The 18,460-nt window shown below is 46.1% G+C and overlaps 1 protein-coding gene across 2 annotated transcripts; it reads right to left on the minus strand.

Moving 5' to 3' along the window:
• Positions 1-13,996: 13,996 nt before the first annotated feature.
• On the minus strand, positions 13,997-17,880 carry LOC308477900 (transcription cofactor HES-6-like). 2 transcript variants are annotated; one of them, XM_081007013.1, is made up of 4 exons: positions 17,641-17,880; positions 17,401-17,487; positions 17,177-17,252; positions 13,997-15,915 (listed from the first exon to the last, which is right to left on the minus strand). In XM_081007013.1, the coding sequence occupies exons 1-4, from the start codon at positions 17,719-17,721 to the stop codon at positions 15,470-15,472; spliced, it is 690 nt and encodes a 229-aa protein (XP_080863139.1). In that variant the 5' UTR covers positions 17,722-17,880; the 3' UTR covers positions 13,997-15,469. The 2 variants fall into 2 exon arrangements, with proteins under 2 accessions (XP_080863139.1, XP_080863138.1); XM_081007012.1 differs by having other exon boundaries at positions 17,177-17,258; positions 17,641-17,878.
• Between the last annotated feature and the right edge of the window lie 580 nt (positions 17,881-18,460).

The following is an 18,460-nucleotide window of genomic DNA, read 5'->3' on the forward strand; positions in this document are numbered from 1 at the left end:
AATGTTTTTATCTGTCGAAACCTGCCTTATACTGAGTCGTACCCGGCTCAGAGTTGCCTACACTGACTGCTAATGGCTCTCCAGGGTTTTAGACAGGAGTCGTTCCATGTCCTATGTTAAGGACAGGGCATGCAACCTTCTGCATTTAAGACAAGTGCTCTGTGAATTGGTTACGATCCTCCCCCTGCCATTTCTATTGGAAATTGGAACTGCAGTGGCTCAGAACAGGACCTTCGTGATCACTGCTGCCAAACTCTGAAAGGTCCTACCAGAAAAGGAGAAGAAAGCTACCTCTTTGCTGGCTTTTCAGAAGAGCTCCCTTTTTAGCAACAAGTTCGCGTTGAAGTCCTGCTTCTGTGGCTGTTCACATTTGCATTGTGTTCCTTGATGAGCACCCTGCTGTTCATTAGAGCAGAGTGGTATACAAGGTAAGCATCCTATGCTTTTTCTCTGTCTTTTAGTGATGTCAAGGGCAGCCTCCAGGATCAGTGGCAGATGGCATGCCTTTGAGTGTCAGTTGCTGGGAAACAACAGGAGGACAGGGCCATCACATTCATCTCTTTGTGGCCTTCCCATTGGCATGTGGTTGGCCACTGTAGGGAAACACTTGATCAGCCTTTGGTCTGATCCATCAGGGTTCTTCTTATGCTCTTATGGCCATAAGGTGAGAAGAAATTTGCCCTGCAAATGCTGTTGACATTGAGTGAGGGTTCACAGAGAGAAAGTCCTGCAAAACCGGGAATAGCAGAGATAGTGGTCCAGTGGTGATAAATTTGGCTTTTGAGCCAATCTAATCACTGACCACGATCGCAGGCAGACCATGTAAGCATGGCAGAGGGAATGGGATTTGTCTGTCCCTTTTTGTCCCACATAAATCTCTAATGTGCTGGCTCTTGGGGCCTGCCCCTCTATTCTTGTTTTCACAACCTTGTTAATTTATTTCTGACTACAGTGGTACCCCGCAAGACGAACGCCTCGCAAGACGGAAAACCCGCTAGACGAAAGGGTTTTCCGTTTTGGAGGCGCTTCGCAAAACGAATTTCCCTATGGGCTTGCTTCGCAAGACGACAGCCCATAGGGAAATCTCCGGGACAGCGGGGAAGCGCAGCGCGTCTTCCCCACTGTCCTCGGACCTCCTCCCCCCGCCCGGCATCGGAACGAAGCTCCGATGCCGGGCGGGGGGGTGGAACGCCTCCTCCCCCCGCCCGGCATCAGAACGAAGCTCCGATGCCGGGCGGGGGGGGGAACGCCTCCTCCCCCCGCCCGGCATCGGAACGAAGCTCCGATGCCGGGCGGGGGGGGGAACGCCTCCTCCCCCCGCCCGGCATCGGAACGAAGCTCCGATGCCGGGCGGGGGGGGAGGAACGCCTCCTCCCCCCGCCCGGCATCGGAACGAAGCTCCGATGCCGGGCGGGGGGGGGGAACGCCTCCTCCCGCCGCCCAGCTTCGGATGGCTTTCCTGAAGACTTGGGGTGGGAGGAGGGTTTTCCTTCCCACCGCCAACATTCAGAATGCTGTTCTGAATGTTGGCGGTGCGGAGGAAAAACCCTCCTCCCACGCAAGCCCCGGGAACAGAGGGAAAGCGCTGCGCGCCTTCCCCTCTGTTCCCGTACCTGTCCTGAAGGCTTGCGGTGGGGAGAAAAGCCCTTCTCCGCACCGCCAGCCTGGCAAGCGGTTTCCCTAGGAACGCATTAATTGATTTTCAATGCATTCCTATGGGAAACCGTGCTTCGCAAGACGAAAAACTCGCAAGAAGAAAAAACTTGCGGAACCAATTAATTTCGTCTTGCGAGGCACCACTGTAGTCCCAAATTCTGACAAGGGAATAGCATATATAAATAAAATAAAAAATAAATAAAAATCGTTGTTGTTATTATTATTATTATTATTTTATTATTATATTCTGTGGGACATGGCTGGCTGAGCAGAAGCACTGCTGTTAAGCCCCTACAGTGCAAGCCCCTACAGTGGATGTTTGAATTTCATACTTTGAAGCATAGGAGAAACAATTCTCTTATTCCGTTACCCTCCTCCTCAGGTTTTCTTTTCCAAGTGATGCTCCACATTCTGTGGCTACAGAGCATTCTGAGGCCTCATTGGGCAGCTGGTTTGGCACTAGTCCTGCCAGCCCTCACCTCCTGCAGTTAGAGGGCGTCATGGAAAGTGGTAAGAACATAAAGAAGAGCCTGCAGGATCAGGACAGTGGCCTATCTAGTCCAGCCTCCTGTTCTCACCATGGCCAATCAGATGCCCGTGGGAACCCTACAAGCAAGACCCAAGCACAAGGGCATTCTCCCCTCTTGCAGTTTTCAGCAATAGTTTTCCAAAGCATTACTGCTTCCACCTGTGGAGGCAGGGCATAGCCATCATGGCTAGCGGCCATTGATAACTGCAGCCTCCACAAAATTGCCAATCCTCTCTTAAAGCCATCCAAGTTGGTGGCCATCACTCTTATTTGTCCTGAACTAGATTGTATCACAAGGGACACGGGTGGCACTGTGGGTTAAACCACAGAGCCTAGGACTTGCCGATCAGAAGGCTGGCGGTTCAAATCCCCGTGACAGGGTGAGCTCCCATTGCTCGGTCCCTGCTGCTGCCAACCTAGCAGATCGAAAGCACGTCAAGTGCAAGTAGATAAATAGGTACTGCTCCGACGAGAAAGTAAACGGCATTTCCGTGCGCTGCTCTGGTTCGCCAGAAGCAGCTTAGTCATGCTGGCCACATGACCCGGAAAAACTGTCTCCAGACAAACACCAGCTCCCTCGGCCAATAAAGCGAGATGAGCGCCACAACCCCAGAGTTGGCCACAACTGGACCTAATAGTCAGGGGTCCCTTTACCTTTACCTAGATTGTGGCACAGACCAAATAAATGCAGCAAAGTTGGCAGTTTAGTATGATGTGTCCTGTGCCACAGATATTGCACACACACACCCCCACACACACATAACCCACCCCCAGGGAATGGCTTAAGGGGGAAACACCAAAATATATTTCCTTACAGCTCCAAGGTGTAGCCTTTTGTTTCCCTGCCTGAAACTAGTTTCTCTTTCGTCCACTCTGCTTGTGGTAGCAAGAATGTTGGTGACTGTAAATGATATATCACTACAGAGCAGATGGTTTTGTTTGGCAACGTCCAGATTTTCCATTCTGGAATTGACGGCAGGAAGCTGGCCTGCGAAATTAATTGCTGCTACTGTTTTACATGCCCTGAATGACTCTCAAAAGTGGGGCTGGGGGGTGGGTGAGGAAACCCACACGCTCTTGTGTTTGCATGAAGTGTTGTTTAAAAACCTTGCGTGGAGAAGAGTATAATAATGCCATAGGCAGCCCGCTGGGATCAAATAATGAGCGGCTCATGATGTAACCTCCATTCATTGCTGTGGGGTTTGTGCAGAAGATCGCCGTAGGTGATGCCTCCTTTATTTTTGAATCTAGAAGAAAAAGAAAAGGCAGTCCAAAGCAATACAGATCTGTGTTAATAAAAACACTTTTGTTGGTGCTCTCTGCTCGGTGCTCTGTGCTAGAAAAGGAAACCAAAACCCCACTTTAGTTTGCAATTTGGAATGATGTTTTTAAAAACAGTGAAAAGACACAGCGTAAAAGAGGGTGCTGAGACTTTCCCCAGAGCAGCAGCTGGAGCCGTGTATGTGGCAGTTGCTTTCTGAGCCGGTTTTGTTCAGCCTCTATTATCTCGCTCCGTGCTGCTTGCTGGCATTGTGTCCTGAAGGCCATATGTCCCATCTGCTCTGCGCAGACATTCTGTTGGCAAGGAGCAGGGTGGCTGCCTTGTGCCTGCATCTGATTTCCATCCCAGGCAGGAATCCAAACTTTTATTGACAACTCCACCTCCCATTTAGCAAAAAGGGGGGGGGGGAGAGAGAGAAATGAAAAAGAAATGATGGGGCCATTTGATTTCAGTTTTTAAAGCTGTAAAGTTTGTAATACATGTCTCGTTCCATTATTGAAGAGTTGTGTTGATATAAAGCTAAGGACACGCAGGCAGATCTTCTGTGTGCATTAAAAGAAACAATGCAGCACAAAGGAAGCACGGAAACTGCATCTCCAGGTCCAGATTACAATAGGCAAACTGGTCCTATACAAAGCAAGTTTTTCATGCGTTTTTAGAATTCATGTTGTGCTTTGGTTTATGGTGTGTTCTATATCTCATGGGATTGCATCAGGTTAAATATAAATTATCATTGAAATAATCATTAAAAATGGACTGGAGCATATACTACTGTTGGGTTATTTCATTTTTTCCACAGGGTGAACCCACACCTGCCCTAAGTTAGGCAATTCCGGCTTAAATTTTGCTTGTACTGTACTTGTCTGGTGCATGTGCTTTTAGCAATAACATGTAACTTGTTTACAGTGTACAAGAAGAATCAGGCTATAGGCGTGGCAAAGACCACAGTAAAGAGACCAGTTACATGTAGAATAATTCCTATAAATGCACTTTATAAAACAGTTAACGGCTGAAACAATTTCTTGCATTTAGTTCTCTTGCCGCAACCTTGTAGATGATCTAAATCCGAGGATGCCTTTGTTATAAACTTGTGGGACAACTCAGCTGGTAGAGCATGAGACTCTTATTCTCAGGCTCTGGGTTCAAGCTTCACATTGGGTAAAAAGATTCCTGCATTGCAGGGGGTTAGACTAGATGACCCACATGGTCCCTTCCAACTCAACAATTCTATGATTACACGTGCAAGGCATGTGAATGATTGCAGGCTGTGGTGCAAGTTTCCATTTCCTTTTAGACATCAAATGGTTCTGAGGTTATGTGGCTTTTACACATGAATATATAGGTTTTTATGACAAAAATAGGTTGCATAAAATTAGCCCCATAGGAAGTCGTGCAATCACACTCACGCAGGCAAAAACACTGTCAGTCAGAATGGGGTATGAATTATCTAAAACTTAAAAAAATCCTTCCAGTAGCACCTTTAAGACCAACTAAGTTAGTTCTTGGTATGAGCTTTCGTGTGCAAGCACACTTCTTCAGATACATCTGAAGAAGTGTGCTTGCACACGAAAGCTCATACCAAGAACTAACTTAGTTGGTCTTAAAGGTGCTACTGGAAGGATTTTTTTATTTTGACTATGGCAGACCAACACGGCTACCTATCTGTATCTAAAACTTGTTGCAGACAGCATGACCTTTATTTGTCTTTTTAAAATGTGCTAATGGATTTGCTGAACAAAACTGTCACAGAGGTAAGTCAAGTTGTAGAACTGTGTGTGGTGATCTTTAGCATCCTTACTCATGAGTAAGTGTACTTCAGGCTAGCATCCACTCTCTTGAGCCCTGCGGAATTTGCTTCTTTTGTCACCTAATTTAGGCTGTATGGAGCCTGTGAACTTTATGGTGTCAACTTTTACTCCATTAGGCTGACAGCAGCATATTTACAGGTAAGAGTCTTTGTTGGATGCATCTGACATGATCAAAGGGTCCAAATGCTCAGGAAGTCATTGAACAACCATGCTACGTGTAGCCTTTGAAGGCTTATAGACCTAGAGGGACTCAGCAACGAAACCCAGACATAGCAGTCCTGCAAAATGCAATATAAAACCAGCCTTGTCTGAACTTTGTCTACTTTAGAGGCAGCCTGGGATGCTGGACACACTTGATAAAAAGGTGTGCTTAGAAAGATGGGGAGATAGGTTTCACTGACACTGTTGATTATTGGACCAAAAAAGAGGTATTAGCTAATTTTATAAAATATAATCATGATTATGTTTGCTTCTATACATTTTAAGAACTCTTTGATGACGGGGGGGGGGGGATTGAGTGGATTTTGCAGAAATTATTTGGTGTGCCACATTCCCACCCTGTCTGAGAAACACTGGAATAGAAACCACTTGAAAAGTCAAGATTAAAATGTTTTCTAGCAAAATACATTGGGCTGCAGCAAATCAGAACAACACCCCCTAGCTTTTTAAAAGGTCGCCTATCTTTTCCTCGATGGTTTTTCTTAACAGGCCTGCTGTCCCTTTTAACAGCTATGAAATTAAAAAAGAATATGAGTTGCTGCTGTCTGTCTGGAAAGTGGAGACTTTTCCCCTGAAACTTTTGAGAACAGCATCAGCTCCTCAGACTCTCTGAGCTGGCGAACCCACTGAGTTGCCGAAAGAGTTAAATCTCGATAGAGTGAGCTGCTCTGCTCTGCTCTCCTCTCCCCCACTCCCTATTCTCCCACCCAAGCAAACTGAGACTCACTTTGCAGTCTGCAGACGGCTGGAGTTCAGCAGCGGCTGCTGTAGGCAATGTAAGAAGAGCAATGCCAGCAGTCCTTCAACAGTGAAATTCAGACTTTTGAAGCAAGTCTGCGTAGCAGAGCTCTCCGAAGGCAGCATTTTGGTAAAACTGGTTTTCCCCATCCTTTCCCTCCCTGCTGAATGAAATGAGGCACAGAAACCGTGCCAATTGCTCATTTGGAAAAATGCTGTCAGCCTGATTATGATCCTGCCTGCGTGGTTAATACCTGGCTGCATGATCTTTTGTTTATCATGGGATTTCCTCTCTTTATAACTTACACAGTAGTGGAAGCTCAGGATTATGAGGGGAAAGCTGCGAGGATGCTCTTTTGAGAAGAAGTCCGCAAGCCTGAACTTCACACCGAATTTATCCAAATACAGTGGTACCTCAGGTTACATACGCTTCAGGTTACATACGCTTCAGGTTACATACGCTTCAGGTTACAGACTCCGCTAACCCAGAAATAGTACCTCGGGTTAAGAACTTTGCTTCAGGGTGAGAACAGAAATCGTGCGGCGGCGGCGCGGCGGCAGCAGGAGGCCCCATTAGCTAAAGTGGTGCTTCAGGTTAAGAACAGTTTCAGGTTAAGAATGGACCTCCAGAACGAATTAAGTACTTAACCCGAGGTACCACTGTATAGTATTGTAGAAACTAGGGAAGGGAGTCACAGCATCCAAGCATTATGGAGTTGATCCTGGATCATGTTCCAAGCATGTTTTTCAGAATAAGCCACCATAGTGGCCATCTTGGGAAGGAAGGAAGGAAGGAAGGAAGGAAGGAAGGAAGGAAGGAAGGAAGGAAGGAAGAGCACAGCCAGAACCATTGTTTTATACACGAGGATGGTACACAAATTAAACGTCTAGGCTCACATTGTGCAGCTCAAGTGAATGGATCCGCACAAACACTGGGCAAGCGTTTTGAAAAGGAGGACTTCTGTTGAGTGTGCAAGGTGCAAACTGTGTTGAGGTGGGAGGCAGGAAGAGTCCCTTTTTCAAGCACTGGTGAGCATTTCCAGTTCTTAGCTGAACCTACCTGCAGTTCTTGAAGAATTCCACTGGCTGCCCTCAAGATAGAGAGCCAGTGTGGTGCCGTGGTCAGAGCGTTGGGCTAGGACCTGGGAGACCAGGGTTCAAATCCCCATGAAGCTCACTGGGTTGGCCACCTACAATTTACACCATCTCTGATTGCTGGCCATGCCGACTGGGGCTTTGGGGAGCTGTCGTCTACAACTGACCGGAAGGCATCAGGTTAGGGAAGGGTGATTAATTGTGTCCAAATGTATGCTGTCCATTGCAAAGGAACCTGTTCCTATTTTTGCAGACTAGTAACTCTTGTGGGCTAGCATACAAGGCGGGCGTATCATCTTTATTCAGAGTAGCCAAAAGTCACAGAATAAGATCACTTGTGAGTTTCACAGAGCTTTCCTTCAGATTAGATATTATGCAAAAAGGGGAGGGGGGAGACCTAAAGTTTCTGACAAAGGGTTAAGACAGGGGTCAGAAACCTAAGGCCCATGGGCTACAAACAGCCCATGGGGGTCATTTAACCGGCCCATGGACCCCCACCGCCCGCTTGGTTGGCTCCTGTGCATCGCGCTAAACCTGCACAGAGCAGAGTGGGGACCACTTTCCGCAACACTGGCCAGCTTGCCATTGGCTGCAGGAAGCTCCTGCAACCAATGGGAAGCTGCGCACACCTCCTCCGCGCTGGAAGAAGCACCAGAAATAGCGTTTGCGCATGTGTGTGTGTGCGCACACACTCCGGCCCACTGCAGCGTCTGCGGGATCATGAACCAGCCCAAGCCACAAACACTTTGCTGACCCCTGGGTTAAGGGATTGTATTGAGTATGTGACAGTCTTCAGCAGGTGATTCAGGATGCTTTTTGCAGACTAATGGTTCTTAACCTTTCTGGGGTCATGCCCCCCTTTGAGAATATGGTGAAAGTTATGGAGCCCACTCCCCACCTCAGATTTTTTTTCAGAAGGGCAATTTTCAAAGTAACAGGAAATAAATTGATTTTCTGCCCAGATCCCCTGAAACCCATTCCTGGACCACAGGTTAAGAACCCCTGATACTGACATACTTCTCCCCAGCAGAGGGAAATGGCTTCTGCCCAACTTCGGTCATCTGTTGCCTCAGGTCCCTGGCTTTCATTCCAGTGTGGTTGTTTGGACACTTCCACAGTCCACCTTTTATAAAAATCCCCTCCTCCCCAACGTGCTTTTCATTGTAAACATTTGTTCAGCACTTTTGCAGGGAAATAAACATTTTTTAAGAAGAAAAATGCTGGGGGTGGGTGGGGTTTGTAGCAGCGGCTTTGTAACTGCCACAACTATTCACTGCTTCTGAAATAGTTTGATCTCAAGCCAAAAGATCTAAGCTTTTTTTCAAAAACACACTGGGTGGAGTACGAAAGCAATTTGAGACGAAGATGTCTTTTAGAAGTTCTTTGTAGGAGCTGCTTATCTGTGAGGCTTGGAGAACATCTAAATGGAGGGGAGGCAGACGTGTGTGGGTCTTTTCCACAAAAGCAGGAGCATTCTGGGAAGTGGTGTGTGTATGGACTCATTTGGCCCTGTCCACTTGACTGAATACAGAACTACTGCTCTAGCCCTGGAGGACCTCCTCACAGGTGAGCAGCCCCCACATACCTGGGTGAATAAAGGACACCAGAACTAGCAGGTTCTCCTCTCACCTTCTGCTAATTAGACAGCAAATTTCAAAGCCATGGAAGTTCTTCCTGTACTTACAATAGGCTCCCTGTGTGAGGTAGAAGATTGGAAGACCAGGAGTCCAAATTACTCGGGGAACCTCCCCAAGTAGATGAGAAAACACCCTACTTCCGGAATGCAATGGAGGTGGTGGTGGAGCTTAACACGCTCATCCCTGCTTCCATATTGGTTTTAAACACGAGAACACCCAGAGAGGTCATATGTCTACCTCAAATCTTGTTTATCAGAAAACACCAACCAGATTTGAGCCCACAACACATCCAAGTTTATCATTCGTTTCAGTAAGATTTCAGTGTACCTTCCCCTGGCCTATATATTTATTTACATTCCATATAGTATATTCCATATTCACAGGTCTTCCTTGCACCATTGGCCTTTTGACCTCTTCAAAAGAAGCAACTTTTCTGGCCCTCTGTGCACATATATTCTAAGTGACCTTTTCACACATCTTGCCACAGAGGGCTTTTTTAGTCTCTAATGGTGGCTAGAATGGTGTTGAGCCACCAAGGTTAATTATCCACTATTTGGCTGCAAACGTTTTCCTGAAACTTCCTGTCATCTGGATTTTGGGCTTACTACAGGCATGGAGGAGAGGGGTTGGATAGATGACCATTTGGCACTACAAATACTCACTGTACTCTAAACATTTTCTGAGCCTTGCCCTTGCTTAGCATGCCATTATGAGGGGGATGCAAGATCATCTGTAAGGCAAATACTCCCCATTGACATTTGACCCAAAGCAGTAACAAGCCCTTCTCCCAGACCCTTTTCTACTGATCTAAGTTATTTACAAGCATCACTGACCACTGCCAATGGTGTAGTGCTAATAACTACAGGGTTTTCCAACTGCATATCAAACAAATATCCCCCTTCTTATGGCATGGAGGGGTGTACCTCTTTTTACAATCTAGTACAGTAACAACCCAGCTAGGGTCTTGCTATTACTTTGAAATTGCAAAGAATAAAGGCAGTTTCTATGTAGGGGGTGGAGAGAAAAGAGAAAAAGCATGAACTTTCTTTTCAGTGTAACTGCTGGAAACCACATCCCCACCCCAATGAAAAGCTCACTCTTCCTGCCTTTATCAAGGAGGTGTCAGATCTCACACCTTTGCAGTAAGGTACAGAAATGCAAATTTTTTGAAACCCGGTAACACCTAATGAGAGGATGTAAACTTTCTGTGAACTTAATTTGTGGATTTGTGCTGTGTGTTTTTTAAACCCCAACATTTCTCAGAATGTTTCAATGCTAGTTGTACATTTCCAGATTGGACAATTTAAAAATACAGAACTTGAAGATGGTCCTTTGCTCTTCTGAATGACTTCAGTTTGTTAGACCTCCTGTTTATAACCCCCTGCATGTCTGCAGGAGACAAAAAAATATACAAAGTGCAACTCCAGAATTACATACCTGAGAATCAGCAGTCCTATTTCCATTGACTCTCTTCTCTATTCTAGCATCAAAACTTCACTTTCGTTAAACTTTGTTTACAAATTACAATACTCCCCCTTTTTCAGAGTCTGCAGCTCCTAGTAGCTGTACCTTGTCTTGTAGTACCTTATCTTCAATTAACTAAGCTTTCATCCCACAAATTCCTGTTTTGCATATTCAACAGTGAGGAATCCCTACATACGTACATACTTTGGGCTAATAGGTACACCATTGTTTTGAGAGCAGTAACATCACCCTTGACCCAACCACAATGCATACAAGAGTATTTCCATTAGCACAGGCATGTCCAATTCCCAAGAGACTGTGATCTACTCCCAGTATAAAAAAACTGGTAGTGATCTACCCATTGTCATTGGCTCTTTTTAGGAGGGAAGTGCCCAGAGTTGTTGAGCTTTTTGAGGGGAGGATTGCACAGAGTTTTTTAGCTTTCCCCCCGTAACTTTTTGTACACAATAAGGATCCCGCGATCTACCAGGATCAGCCGGGGATCTACCAGTAGATAGTGATCTACTGGTTGAACACCCCTGCATTAGAAGAATTGCTTTACCAACCAGGGGAAAGGAGCATTATGGTATCAAATTGCTTTGTTAAAACAGCTGTGTGGTTCTCTTGTTCAAAACGGCTGCATGGCAAGAACAGGTTAAACTTCTCTGTTGCTTATGCAAGGATCCGTTTAATTGGTTGAATGTGTCATATACTTATTAAAGACACAGAACTTTACTGGGGAAAGGGGGAAATAAGTTCTCTACACTAGATGCTGCCCTCATAAAAATGTGATAGTAGACTTCAGGACCGCAAGTTGGTGGGAGGGAATCCTGTGGCCTTTCAGCTATTGTCGGACTATTACTCCCCACCTCAACCCTTGACCATCAGTCATGTCAACAGCTGATGATGGGAGTTGGAATCCAAAATTCTCTGGATGGTCACGGATTTCCCTCCTCTGTATTAAACTAAGGAGAAGACTAATCTCCCCCCTGCATGAAGCAGCATTCAGCATGCTACATGAAGCAGCATTCAGGAATACAACAGCTCTTCCTACAGTACATAATTGTGCCACCAGAAAAAACTCACATCTGGCAGGATCACAATAAAAAGTTGCAAAGACCTACCAAAGTTAAGAGATTCTGGAGCCTTAGGAAAGTAGGCATAAATTGTACAGGTTTGTGAACAAAATATGGGGTTTTGTTTATGCACCCTCCTTTTCTTCAGTGACACTCAGAAAGACTAATATAGAGCAAAGTGACCCAAGCAATTATTGCTAAAAATTCACGACTTTAGTATTTGCTTGTTTCCATGGTTGTCACTTTGAGGCTTGCAAGGTGTATCAGGACCAAAAAAAAAGGTTCGTTTCTCTATGGCTGGAGAGCAGAATTGCCAATTACAATGGATGGGATCTGGCAGCTGCTTCCCATAATCATTCAGAAAGAGATGAGACTTGAATAGCAAGGAAAGGCTGAGGTCGTCTTTTCGACAAGAATGAAAGTAGCTTTCCTTTGGTCAAAGCCACCTAGGCAGAAGTTTGGAAAGCCAGAGACCTGTAAGTGAGAAAGCTACTGACACAGCAAACCTGCAAGATTTGGACAGAGGTGACTCTCTCACATACACACACGGGAAAGGGGAAATGTGAGTCTGGATGAACCATATTTTCCAGATTCCCACTTTCATATGAACAATTATACTAGAAGTCATTCAATTACGCACAAGCGCTCCCACAAATATGCAAAAGTCCAAGAAGAAATGCCTACATTTCATGCGCAAACCCACACACCTAGAACTTGCTAAGGTTTCTGCACCACCCAAACCTTTAAACCTCTTTTGATATACCTACCCATGCCCTGTATATGCAACCTCTTCCCACACCCATCTCTAGGCGGAGGGAACCATAAACTCTTACAACATCATGTGTCCCTTTCGGTGGGGCCACAAAGCACACGGTACCAACAGCTCGGGTTTTTGAATTATTTTCAGCTAACAACCAGAAAGGCAAAGCTGTCTGTACATTCTGTCTCCCCTCCCCACAGCAGGTTTGAGAAAACTGGCTCGGAAGAATGATACAAGGTTGGGAGGTAAAACCAGCCCTCAGGGATAGAACCCAGTCACAAGACACCTCTCAGATTTGCACCCGGGAATCAGAAACATGGAATCATAGAGTTGGAAGGGACCCCAAGGCTCAACCACCAGAAACGCAGGAATTCTGCCCTGGGTGAACCAGAACCACCAACCTTCTGGTTAACAGCCAGACCCACTGACCCACTTGGATAGAGAGAGTATAATCGCCCATAAGTGCAGACAGGTTAAGTACCTATATCAGGCTGCTCACAATGTGCAAAGAGCAACTCAAGGCTGGCTACAGTTTTATTTTCTCCTGAAAAACTCCTATTCATTTATTGCAGAGGTAGTCCCTAATTAATGTGTGGGTACCAAGATGTATACTGCCTATTCAAGGGTCTAAGGGGGCCAGTGTAACAGTCCTTTAACCCTATGATTATGCTGCATCCTTGCTAATTAAACCTTTGTGCGATTTTGATGCATACCTTCTGCTGAGGGAATCAAACAAGAGCAGGCCAACCCAAATATTGTCAGGATGACATTTAAAGCCTCAAGCTTGAAAACCTATTTTTTCAAAACTGAAAAAAGGCTGGACATGAAGCATAACCCTGGGCTACAAACCACACTTACCTGGGAGTAAGCCCCACTCAATTCAGTAGGACTTACTTGTGAGTAGACATCCTTAGGGTGATGTTCCTAGGCATTTGATGTTAAATTGACCACTTATAGTTATTTTGAGGTTCTCCTATCCATTGTGATTTTTTTAAAAAGGCAAGATCATCTGCTAAGTCCATGCTTCCCAAACCTGGGTCTCCAGCTGTTTTCAGACTACATTTCCCATCATCCCTTACCACTGGGTCTTGCTAGCTAGGGAAGATAGGAGTTGTCATCCAAAAACAGCTGGAGAGCCAATTTGGGCTCCTGCTCTAGTCTTCTACCCCACGATACTATTTTTCCACTTAAGAATTTGCAATAGTCTACTAACACAAATATTAACTTATAATATTCTAGTTCTAGTCCGGAATACCTAAGAGACTGCAGCCCTAAATACTGTTACTCAAATGCTGCTTTTAAATACAAAAAATAAAAACAAAAAAACAAGGTCCGGCTCATGTTTAATGTCCCAAGCAAAAGTTTATTTGACCTCCCTGGGCCTTAACTTAAGCTGGTATGATTACAGGCTATTTCTTTTATTCCATACACACTCTCTCTCAAAGTCATTATGTATAGGGTGTTATTTTCACTGGAACTGTCCATACTAACGCTTAGTTTGCACATCAAAACATTCCCTCATCTACTGTAAAAGCAAAAAAGGTCTTTACAGGGAAGACTTCCCCTTCATGGGGGAAAAAGTGGGAGGGAGAATGTGGGCCTCCCTTCTAGTTCAAAGGTAGGTGAGAATCTAGCAGTCAGAGCGAAACAACTCTTGTGACAGGCTTGAATTACGGGACATCCAGTCCGATGGCTTAAAAGTTAGTTACAAAGCACACATCTACCAGTAAACTTTGTTTCCAATTTTATTATTCCACATGGTTAACAAAAAGGAAGATTACATAGCTAGCCTTCCAACCTTACTCTTACCCCTCCCTTTCTTTCTCTATGCTGGGACATTTTCTTGTGTTAAGGAAACTTACAGCATAGATCTATATTACAATGACAGCTCTGTAGAAAGGTAACAGCACAAACAGCTCACACATCTTAAAAAATAAAAAAACACCTGTTTTTAAGTGGAGGAAAGCTGAAGTTGCAGTAGATCAAAGAACATCTTCCGAGTTTCTTAATTAATGGCATGTAATTCAATGTTTTCCATTCAAACCGGGAACGTATTCAATGGTTCAAACCCTCACTAAGCCATTTGTTATTGGTTTTTACACAATTACCAATGTTGTTGCTTAAAAACAAAGGCTTAGCAATGACAAACTAAATTGGGAAGTCACGTAACCAAACGCCAGAACATACGTGTGCCAAAAACCAGAAGTATAACCACTGTGTTAGCCCAAGAATCCTGAACAAATGAAACATTCCAACTCCCCATACTTGAACAGGCAAGTTCAGTACAATAATTAAGTGCTTAATTACCAATGTTTGCACTCAGGGATACATATTTATGAATTGCTCACTTGGAACAGAATTTCTAGAGCAGACGTGTCACCCACCCCTCAAAATACATGCAATCATTGGTGAATTTAGTTGCTTTTATTTTTTATATATATAAAAAGATTAAAATAAAACATTTGACAAGCTATAAAACATACCACAATAAATTCAAATGTGCTAGCTGTGCGTAAGACACGTTTCTAAAAGGCACCCTGCCACCAATATTTTAAATGCTCACCTAATTCCAGTCTGGCTCCTAGTTTCCTCTTCCTTCACTGAAGGAGAAATCCTAGACCACTAAACTCATCAAGAGACTAGCTTCACCAATCCCTTTCAGGGATTTTCCTTTTTAAAAAATAAGAGAGAAAAAAATCTATCACTAGAACATTTGAAGTTGTGCATAACTGCTTCACTTCATACATTTCACTGGTATTAAACCACCAAGTTTTCAAATGCACAAGGGTTTTCTCCTAATCGAAAAAAGGTAGTGATTCAGGGCCACTTATAAGGACCATTAAAAAAACCCCAAGGAAACAAAAAAGGTAAGTTGCAAAACACTGCTGTGCTTCAACAAAAGAGCTCTGCTTCCATACTTCCATCTCTTTTAACCCACACCCTTAAACATAAAAAGAAACCAAGACTTTCCAGTATTCACCTCTCACACTCACAGATGAAATGTTAACACATTCGAGCTATTTAGCCTGTCAGGATTTGACAGTGTAAGAGTGCCCAGCTACGCAGTCCTGAAATACAGCAACATTACGACACAAATGCACCATCTGAAATCCTCACCGTCTCTATTCCAATGGCTAGAAGAACACAGTGCTCAAGTATTCTCCCTATTAGGTAGATCTTCGTTGGTTCCTGTGCAGTCTCTTTACTACCAAGGTCTCCACATAGATTTGGAAAGGCTGGAGGAAGGCACATTTTGCGTCCTAGACCTGTCCAGTCCATCCAAAGAGATGCGGCTTTGCTCAGCCTCCGTGTCTTCCACATCAGAGCAAGTCTCCTCACTGGAGGAAGGTGAAGGAAGAGGCGAATTGGGACTGGGCAGGTTCAAAGCTGCAGGCGATTCCCCAGGCGTTTGGGAGAGCCCATCGCTGCCAGGCCACTGGCTGATGGAGGGGTCTGACAAGACATCCGCTATCAGGTCCTGGAAACTGCCTTCGTTCAGAGGCATCGACTCCAGAAGGTGGTTCAAGAGCTCTGCTGCAATGGTGGAATCAATCCCAGGGCAGTTGGAGACAAACGTATGAACTTCATGCATGCACTGAATGTACCCAGCTGCAAAGCGCTCGCTGGCCTCCCGCTGCAGTTTGTCACTATCTGAGACCACAGGCAAAGAGAGAAACACAGCAAGGGTCACAAAACATCCATTTCTCCTCTCCCCAGTAGTACTGCAGAAGGCTATCTACTCCCTTGCCCTTCAGGGCTGGCTAGATGCTTAAACTACATCCCACCCCCCACCATACCTGTCAATGCCAAACTTGAAAAATGAGGCCCGGAGGCTTCTAACTAAGGGACAATCAGGAAGCATCGCTGCAAATCTGGCTGAGGAGACAACTATGTTTCAGGATGAAAGCCCCAGCCTTTATGCAACGAGATAAATGTTCTGGAAAAACAAGGTAGATGGGGCTGATAGATAAGGTTTTATATACCTAAATGTGCCTGCTTTCTAGTAACAGTTGTATAAGAATAGTTTTAACTAGACTGAGCAAAGTTGGATTTATGCAGTCATTTCACTGCAAGTCCAATTCACAACTCAAGCAGAAGCAGAACTGCAATACTCCTTGTCACAAGCACAGCTCGGCCTAGATATGTTTACTCCAAATAAAACAAGTCTCATCATAACAATTAAGTTAGATCAGAAAAAGGATAGCAGCAGCCACTAGGTAGGGCAACAGGGAAAGAAAAAGAACATAAAGTGAAACCAGAACAGTGAAGGCCAGCAACTTTCGTTCAAACCAGAAATACTTCAGGTGTGCTCTAAGTAGCACCGGTTTTGTGTTAAACTCCCTGGTATCACAAGGGGCAGGGAGAAGAGACATCATGCATACAGCCCTCAATAGCAAAGAGGAGGAATCAAAATGTAATGATCGTAAGGAAGTAGAGAGAGCTGCTTACAATACTTGGAAAAAATTCCTACTGAATTCAAGGGGACTTCCACTCAGGTAAGGATATACAAGACTGCTGCCTTACTAAGGAGAACAGAAAAGATAGCTTCCCACCCACAGAGAAATGGGAGTACAGAATTGAAATGCTTTATTGGCAAAATAAGCAATGGATGCATGTGCCATGCAATCCTTGGGTCCTGATGCTCCCTTTTCTAAAAAATAATAATGCAATTTAACTCTGCACACACCCCCCCAGCCCATTTCCCTCCCTCTATCTGACAATCCCCTTTAATTTATCTGCCCGGCAGCTTCCTCCTCCAGCCCTAATAAGGAGTAGTTCTCTAGGTAACTGAGGAAACAGCCAGGTCCCCGAGGCAGGACCAGGATGGAGATGGGAACGAGAGAGAAGGAAGGAAGGAAGGAAGGAAGGATGGATGGATGGATGTCACAGGGCAACAGCTGCGGCCACTCACCGAGAGACCTGTTCTGCAGGATGCCTTGCACCCGCTTCACCGTCAGCTCCAATACCTCGGCGTTCTCCATCTTCGCCTGGAACTAGCAGCAAGCAAAAGGAGAGAGACGGGGGGGGGGGGGAGGACACAGCAAAGAGCGATCTCGTCAGTCCCAGCCCCCCTTGCCGTCCTCCGCGCGCGCGCGCCCGCCCCCCCGCCCGAAAGCCCTCCGCCGGCCAAGTTACCTCCGTGTCCGCCAAGATCAGCCGCAGCTCTTGCAAGCTCTCGTTGATCCGCGCCCGCCGCTTCTTCTCCACCAGCGGCTTCCTTGCCTAGCGAGGAGAAAGAGGAGGGGAGGAGCAGAGGGCGCCACTTGCAGATCGATGCACGCGCGCCCGCTTGCAAAAGCACGTCGCGAGCGCAGCCCGCCCCAGAAGTCCACCCCCCCCACACACACCCCCGCGCAGCTCCCGCACCTCCCTCACCTTCCTGTCTCCTCTGGCCTCGAAGAAATCCTCGTCGTCCCGGCTCGGTCGGTTCTTGCTGGGCCGAAAGGAGGGAGCCATGGCCGGATCCGGTGGGGCAAATGCAGGACGACGGAGCGGGGACGGAGAAGTGCAGAGCAAGGGCGGCCGGGGGCGGAGGCAAGGAGGCGGAGGCCGGAAAATAGTGCAGCGAAATAAATAGATGAAGCCGCAAGGCTGCTGCCTCCGTCCCGCACTCCCCCGCCCCCTCCCGCGGCCGCCGCCCCGGCCCTATTTATATCCTCTGATTTGCATGTCAATGAGTCTATTGGACGCGGCGCGCCGAGAGGAAGCCCGAACGTTGAGCGAAGCCACCAATGGCGGGCGGGCGCTTTGTCTGGCCGGGCGCTTTCGGGGACGTTTTCCTGGTCGTAGCACAAGCGAAAGCAGCGGCAGCGGCGGGAGGCGGAGGGAAGCCGCGCTGCTGGACAGGGACCGTCGCCCAACGCGCGTTTGTAATGTTTGCTTGCCGTTAGTTTCTGCCTGGTGTTTTTTCAGTTGCTCGCTCGCGGGATTCGACGCGATCGTTCCGTTTTCAAGAGTTAACAGCGGGGTTTCTTGCTGGAGGAAGGGCAGTAAGGAAGCGTGTGTATGTTAGAGAGAGTGGTGGGAGTTGCAATAACGTGTGGAAAGGCTGTGAAAGCGACACGCAAGTTGCTTACTGGGCTTGCTAGTGTGCAGTCTTCAACCGTCCAAACTTGCATTATGATTTCTTACTGTGATTATTAATAACCACATGTTTGTAAGGTGGTGGTAGTGCTGTTGTTGTGACCTATCTTGT

This window comes from Podarcis pityusensis (assembly GCF_964106645.2).
Source record: "Podarcis pityusensis genome assembly, chromosome: 5".
Lineage (NCBI taxonomy): Eukaryota > Metazoa > Chordata > Lepidosauria > Squamata > Lacertidae > Podarcis > Podarcis pityusensis.